The sequence below is a fragment of the Fukomys damarensis genome, unplaced genomic scaffold (genome assembly GCF_012274545.1).
Source record: "Fukomys damarensis isolate Sample0158 unplaced genomic scaffold, DMR_v1.0_HiC HiC_scaffold_9, whole genome shotgun sequence".
Taxonomy (NCBI): domain Eukaryota; kingdom Metazoa; phylum Chordata; class Mammalia; order Rodentia; family Bathyergidae; genus Fukomys; species Fukomys damarensis.
The window spans coordinates 41,878,958-41,887,167 of NW_022900921.1; the positions used below are offsets into that span (position 1 = coordinate 41,878,958).

General features: G+C 36.4%; 1 protein-coding gene across 2 annotated transcripts in view; it reads right to left on the reverse strand.

Moving 5' to 3' along the window:
* The window catches only part of Tmem131 (transmembrane protein 131), a 179,820-nt gene that overhangs the window by 59,685 nt on the left and 111,925 nt on the right, over positions 1-8,210 (reverse strand). For both annotated transcript variants that reach the window (XM_010638092.2, XM_010638091.2), the window contains exons 12-17: positions 6,432-6,540; positions 3,188-3,296; positions 2,272-2,425; positions 2,008-2,178; positions 409-519; positions 186-320 (exon numbers count right to left, since the gene is read on the reverse strand). In XM_010638092.2, the coding sequence (XP_010636394.1) occupies positions 186-320; positions 409-519; positions 2,008-2,178; positions 2,272-2,425; positions 3,188-3,296; positions 6,432-6,540 (789 nt within the window). The remainder of the gene's footprint in view (positions 1-185; positions 321-408; positions 520-2,007; positions 2,179-2,271; positions 2,426-3,187; positions 3,297-6,431; positions 6,541-8,210) is intronic.

The following is an 8,210-nucleotide window of genomic DNA, read 5'->3' on the forward strand; positions in this document are numbered from 1 at the left end:
AAAAAAAAAAAAAAAAAAAAAAAAGGGAGAAGTCTAAAGCAGATTATCTGTAAGGTTCTTTCAATATCAAATAATTAATCTTATTACAAGTTACATAAAAATATTGAGGTTTGCAACATAGAATGGCCTTTTACTTGCAGTTCAGACATCCACCTTAGTTTAAGAAAACAAGAAAGCTTACTTACTGATGACTGGTCTGATAAAGAGGATTTTTCCAACTCTGAAAGGCTTGAAATTATTGTAGTTCTATTGCCTTTTTCTGTAGCTACAAGTTCTATTGATAATCCATCTCCTATGATATGCCAACTTTTTATAGCCAACTTAAAAAGAAAAAATGTGAAAGTAATTACGTAACACAACCATACAATCCTTAAATGTGATTGAGAATAAAAACAAAATTTTTTTTACCTCAATTGGATTGCTGTTTATAATTGCAAATAAAATATTACTTGCTTCTGTAGCACTCAGTACTCCAAAATCTATGAAACGTTCTTCTATTTTGGGCGGTAATACGAAGTACTGGAAAGATTTAAAAGGACTAGATTAAAGATAAAACTGCATTTATGTAACAAGAGCAAGTGATTACATTACAGTACACTAAAGTTTCTAAATTTTCTGTGATACACACACATACAGATAGACATAAAATATAGTTTTAGAACTTTGCACAATGAAAATCTTTTTAGTAATCAGAATAAAAACAGACCCTCTACTAAGCAGCTACTTTCTCCTTTGCAGGCATATAAAGAAAGGAAGAAGAAAGTTAAGGAGAAGTTAAGTGGAGTTCTTGGGGATTCAGGCAAAGAATTTGTGATCTCAGTAGGCACCACGAGTACAACAAAGTAACCAAAGGTGGGGGACAATACGGAAGGTCTCTTCAGCTCTACAATACTGAGAATGACTTTGGAGGACATTGCTATATGTCGTACTTTCCTTTTTCTCTTTCATAACAGTTTTTTCTCTTACCAAACTTCTTTCATTACCCACTCTCAAAACCATTTCATTTCTTTTTTTTTTTTTTTTGTACCGGGGACCAAACTTGGGGGCTTGCACCTGTGAGGCAGGCAGTGGCACCACTGAGCTAAATCCCCAGCCCTCAGAACAGTTTCTTATGGATTTTTTTTTCTGGATCAAGATGACCTTTATTCTTTCCTTTTGTGCTGTTTCTTTTTCTCTCTGTTTACCATCTTATTTTCTTCTTTCCTAGCTCTAGGGTCCATATAGGATGTGAATGATGCCTCTGTTCAGTGTATTCATGCTGTATGTGCTAACCACCCAACAGCCTCCAATAGCTGCTGCAGTTATCAGATCTACTGCTGTGGTATCATGGTACTGTGCTGAAGTAACCTTTATTTTACTTAATAATGGCCCCAGAAGTGCAAGGTAGTAGTGTCAAATATCAATGTCAGCAATTCAAATATGCCAGGGAAGCTAGAAAGTGCTTAAAGTGAAAAGGTTAAAGAAATATTTTTAATTTCAGCAGTTATAATTATTCTATGTTATTATTCTATCCCTTACTGGGCCTAATTTATAAATTAAACTTAATCACTGGCATGTTATATATAGGAAAGGTCTTCCACATTTGTGGGTTCTTCTATCCCTTACTGGGCCTAATTTATAAATTAAACTTAATCACTGGCATGTTATATATAGGAAAGGTCTTCCACATTTGTGGGTTCTACATCTGTGGATTTTGGAGGCTATAAACAAATATGTTGCCATTTTATATAAGGGGCTTGTGCACGCATGGAATTGGTGTCCACAGGGGACTCTGGAACCAATCCCTCTTGGAACCCAGAAGGATGACTATGTAGAACTCAGTTTTACCTCTGGTTTTAGGAACTACAGGGGATGGGTGGGGTTGGCACTAGATCTTGAAAGTCCACAAACACATAGGGCACATAGAATAGCAAAACTTTAGAGTGTGCAACACAACTTCCTAATAATATCTGAAAAAACAGAAGATGGGCAGGGAGTTTACATTTTAAAAGCAGATAACATACTTACATCTAAAAACCCTGTGTATACCCGCACAGGTAAATGGAATTTAGAAGCATTGGTAATAAGTAAAATATTATTATCTATGTGCATGGATGATGTAGATGGCATAAAAAGCAGAGTAAAAATGTATCCTGATTCATTAGGAAGAATTAAGACTGGTTTGCTGAAGTTGTGAACCTAGGAAATGGGAGGAGAGAAAAACATACAATGTCAGCATCATCGAGTCGATAGAACAACAAAACTAAAAATCAGAAGGGTTCCCAGACATACTTTAAACATTGCTTTGGCTTCTTCTGGTAGTAATACATCATGAATGAGGATTGCAAAACTGAAAGTGTTAGTTAGGTAAATTGGCCTTTCCACAGGATCAGCAGGACTATCTCTGATGTGAAATAAAGTTGCAGCATGATCAAATCCCAAATAACTATTTGAAGAAAACAAAAACAAATCATTTTTATTTCCATGTGTTAATCTAAAACCCAAGTTCTGCTATAATAACTTACATTTATTATTAAGGACTATATTACAGAACTAGAATTATTATATTTTAATCATTAACCACACGATTTAAAATACTTAAACAAGGAACATAAAGAACTATAGTACTCTCTAATGAATTATACATAATTAATTAGAATCAAGATTGTATTAACAGGAAGGGCTTTGATATACTTTGAAAAATCAAGTTAAAATCATTAAAACTTCAATGAGCTTTGTTAAAATATCTATCAGGTTGTATGTTAAACACTTATTTGTTATAGAGTATAATTAGAGAGTAAATTAAATGTGTTACTGCCTATTTATAAAAATTATAATTCTCAAGGTGTTTATAGAATATAAGTGATTTTTTTTCAAGTCACAAAATAGTATCAAGTCACATTCACTTACATGTTACCAAAAGAATGACAGAAAATAGTTCCAATGATTGAAATATTTTAAAAATCAGATTTGCTTCTGAATCATTAAATCTTCATTTAAGAAAAACTACTACCTCATTTACCTTTTTCTTCTAAGAAAGAAGGAAATAAATGAAATACAAGAGTTTCTCTTTTATAATTGAGGTTGTTCTTTATTAACAACAATCCTACTTGGATGAACTTGGGTATGATTTTTGCAGTGTTAACTTAGCAGGAAAGCAAAATTAATTAGCAAAATATTATAAAGCTTATTTTAAGAAGAAACTCACCCATCTAAAACTTCTGCTTGATATGGTATTTCAAGTTTAGAATAACTCTTTTCCTTTGCTTTAACAGTTATTTTCCCAGAAAACTGAGATGGTTTTTTTGCCCTTGAGGCTGAAAGGAAGCATTAAAAATTTACTTATTTTTTACTACCAAAGAGTATGCATGATTTTCTGTGGACTGACAAAATTTTATTTTTAAAAAAGAGAAGTTTTCAAATTAGCAGAGGACTTTTATTACATTTTAAATCAAAATCTTTCTTTTTCATACAGAACAGGAGCAATATTTTGTTTTTCCTGTAATGTGATAAACTGATGAACAACTAGCAAGTGAACACAAGCCAAAAGGAAAAACACTATCTAAGCTACTTCTTGGTAACTACAAGCATTGGCTTTATAACAACAGGGTTTCTCAACCATGGTACTATGAACATTTGGGCCAGGTTAATTCTCTGTTGTAGAGGCTGTCCTGTGTACTGCAGGGTGTCTAACTTCATTGGAGACTACTTGCTAGACATCGGTAACACTGCTCCAGAAATAACACTGCTCCAAAAATATCTGTTATCGCCAAATGTCTCCTGGGAGGCAAAACTGCTCCTTACTGAGTACCACTGGCTCATAACTGTACTGAGAAAGAAATAACATTCCTTGTATGGCCAGAGTCTTGCAGCAGTACTGACAAAGTAGTGTGGTGGAAAAAAAAGAGCAGAAGGGGGCTGGGGATTTAGCTCAGTGGTTCTGCCACCTGCCTCACAAGTGCAAGAGCCCGAATTCGATCCCTGGCAACAACAAAAAAAGGAAAGATTTCTTAGCTGGGCATGGTGGCACACGCCTGTAATCCCAGCACTCAGGAGGCTGAGGTACTCCTGTGATACAGAAGAGGCTTTGTCTCTTCCTGCTCCTCTTCAGGTTGGCTGATGTGAGAAGTCAGACCTTCTTACTTCTGCTCTTTTTTGTTTGTTTGTTTTTTGGGGTTTTTTTTGAGACAGGGTCTCACTATGTAGTTGAGACTGACCTGGAACTCACTGTGTAGCCCAGGCTGGTCTTGAACTCACAGCGATCCTCCTGCCTCAGCCTCCCATGTGCTGGGATTACAGGTGTGAGCCACCATGCTGGGCCCAAGAAGAATATATATATATATACATATATATACATATATACATATATATATATGTTGATATATATATGTATATATATGCATATATATATTTTATTTTGTTTTTTTGTTTTTTTGAGACAAGAATAATTTTTGATGAGAAAGATACTTTGTTGATAAGTGAGTACTGTAGTTAATACATGTGGTACATTGTGGAAACATTAAAAAGTTAAATACAGAACATACTTTCTGTCTCCTAGCAACCAGAGAGAGGAATTTTGTGTTAGATATGTATATATATGCATATATATATTTTATTTTGTTTTTTTGTTTTTTTGAGACAAGAATAATTTTTGATGAGAAAGATACTTTGTTGATAAGTGAGTACTGTAGTTAATACATGTGGTACATTGTGGAAACATTAAAAAGTTAAATACAGAACATACTTTCTGTCTCCTAGCAACCAGAGAGAGGAATTTTGTGTTAGCACCTGGGTGGTAGGAAGTGAGATGGAAGATGAAAGTATTTCCTTTCAAAATTCAAAAACCTTTTTTTTTGTTTGGTACCAGAGATCAGACCTTGTGCTTGTGAGTCAGGTGGTAGAGCCACTGAGCTAAATCCCCAGCCCTTAAAAACTATTTTTAAGAAATGTAGCATTTCTCTAGGACACTGAGGTAGAAGAACCAAAAGTTCAAGCCTAGCCCGGGCAATTAAGGAATTTCGTGAGATCCATTCTCAAAATAAAAAAAGGGCTGGGGATGTAACACTTATTTTTAAAGATGCTTTCCTTTTGTCTCTGCATTTAGTTTTACGCAATTTCTTTCAGGAAGCACTTAATTTTAGGGCCTGAGAATATAGCTTGGTTGTATCGTAGAGTGCTGGCTTAGCAGTGCTGCTTCTATCTCAATGGAAACATCTGCTGTGGCATCAACAGCAGCTGGAGAGAAGGAGCACTTGGTCCATGCAGAGCAAGGGGAAATGTGAGGCCTGACTTGGTACCCTGGGAAACCAAAGAGTGGCCTAGGTGTCCTTAGAGCTCAGAGATCACTTCTGGCTGCTCACTGCTGGAGAAGAGTAGGTTCCTGCCTGGCATGGTCTCTCAACAGCACTGGCTGCTCACTGCAGACTTGGATGGAACTGTGACAGCAGAACCTCCCCTGCCATGACTTCCTACTTCCCACATCTGCACTGTGCAAGCTCACTGCCTGGTCCTTCAGGCTTCCCCCTCAGTTCAGGGCATGGATTTTGAGTGCTCCATGTGGACAGCCAGTGTCCTCTATGTAATCCTTGGGGCTCTCACACATTGCCTAGGGTGCAACTGCTGGTTCGTGGAGTTGCCCACTGATAGGGCGGGGCTGTGCACACGGGCACTAGCAGAGGGGCTTCACCAGAAGGCCAGCTTCTGCTCTCCAGCTCCTCAGGTGCACAGCCCTCTGCAGAGTGTGTTTTTAAATGTAATTGTATACATAGTTAAAGAGTCACTAACATAGTTAAAGAGTCACTAAGTGGCTCTAAATTGTCACTAAGTGACAATTTAAAATTTTTGTGACAATAAATGTAATAAATACCTATTAAATCAGGCAAAACTGAATAAAAACATGCTGTAAACATTTTAAAGGTTAGGTTAACATTTCAAATGACAAAATATACATTATACATATTTGAAATAGTAGTTTTGAAAATTTATCACAAATCTATTTTTTTAAGTTATGCAGGGCTGTCTGCTTTGCTTACACTAGCCAATGCATAAAAAAAATGTTACAAAGAATATTTACTTTTGCTGTCACACTTAAACATGCCTCTGAAATTTAAATATATTATCATTTAATTACAAAAAATTAATGGCTCCACAATTAAAGCAAATTACAATAGATGTAACTGGTTAGTCCAGATTACAGACATTCTAATTCCAATGTATTTGCTAATGTTTATCTATTGCAAATACTGATTTAACTTTATGAACTTCATAAAGTTACCGTATTTTCTTCCATGAATCAACCTAGAGTTCATGACGGCTTATGGAAAAAACCTACACAATAATATAAAATCTGACTGTACAATGTTCTGGATTTCTATATGAACATGTCATCATAGATGTTTTCTAGTTTATCAAAGTAACACCTTTCATTAGAGAGGAAAAAAGCAAATACTTACCATCGAAACTAATGCTTGCAACCTTGGTGTATTTACTCTCAGAAGCTTTTAATGTAATTGGTTTAAAGTGTACTGTTATAGCATCATTCTGTGGTGTTGGTCGAACACTCTGCAAAGAAAAAATAGGTATGTGTGCAGCATTATTTTAGTCTAATAGATTAGCTGCTTTACAGTAGAAAGTATACTAGAAAACTAAAGCAGAATGAAAATTTAAAGTTTAACTTCTGTGGTCCCTTTAAATGGAATAGGCCAGTAAAACTTCACATTAAGTTCATTAGAATACTTTTGTGAAATAAAATGATGACCAGAGGAGAGACATATGACAGATGAGGAAGTGTACAAATCTAAACCCTCACATGAGTACATGAAACACTGAAAAAGGTATTTATTTCCCAAAAGAATGTCTTTGTGTATCACAGGTGTTGACACGAAGATGACCATGACAGGTCACTCTTAAAGAAACCTACAGCACTAAATTTAACATCAGACTCTGAAGAAGAAGGCTTAAATGTGGCCTGGGGGCTGGTGGTTCTGCAGACTCCACCTCTTGCAGCACTTTCCTTCTCAGGGCCTGGCCATACTGGGATGAGGGGGCAGTGAGGCAGATGACAGGGACTCTAATGGAAGAGGTTGGAATGCTTTAGGCTTATAAAGTCAAGTCTTTGTTCTCAAATAATTGAACCTAAAATAACAAACAACAGTAAAAGCTTATATTTTTAGAGCATGCTTAAAAATAAGACATTTTAAGGTATAGTCATTTTGGTTATCCTGCCACTGATCATTTTAATTTGAAGGGATATTAAAGATCCTAGCCCACTTCCCTGTTTCATTGATGAAGTGAACCTCGTGCTAGCTAGTGATGTTTAAATAATTAGGCACCAAGAGGCAGAATTAGAAACAGGTTTTCTCTCTTGGTTCAAGGTAGACTTGACTTCCTATTGCAGAAACATGTATTTATAGTATTATGGTGTGTGGGAGCCAGTCATGGCCCACTGGCATTTGACATTTGAAAGATAACTTCTTTCTTTATAATCATGGCATTGACACAATGTATGGTCAGGATGTTCCTAATTAGCATTTGTTAACATTTGTTCCTTTTTAAGGACTGCACGTGTTAAACTTGTTTTTGACCCTGCATGGGAGAAACTCGAAGACAGAGCGAAAGATCTGGTGTTAGCTGTAGGAGTCAGGTGCTTCCTGTTAAAGATCTGACGTTATCTGTAGGAGTCAGGTGCTTCCTGTTAATGTGCTTTTAAAAGGTGCTGTTTCAGTAAATAAATCAGACTTCTCTTGGTCTCCACTCAGGCTTGAGTGTTCTTTCCTTTCTCAATCCTCACTCCCCAACTCGGGCATGTTCATGTTGTGATGGCTGGACCGCCACAACTGGCGCCCGAACAGGGACCTGAGTATCGAGGGATCCAGTGAAGGACACCGCAGAGAAGAACGAGGCCTCAAAAAGGTAAGGAGCGGTGAATTTTCTTGTAAATATTAAAAATGGGAGCCGGCAATAGTTGCATGCTTTTTGTACATATGCTTAAAGATTTATTGCGTGTCAGTAATGCTAGAGTAGGGCACCAGCAATTGTGTAATTTTTTAGAATGTGTTGAAATGGTTTGTCCTTGGTTCCCTGAAGAAGGCACTGTAAACTTAGATACTTGGAGTAAGGTAGGAAAACAATTATTTATTATGCTGCACACGGACCTAGCAAGTTACCAGTGGATGCTTTTAGTTTGTGGACTCTCATCAGAGATAGCTTGGTCTCCAAAAAAAAAAAAAAAA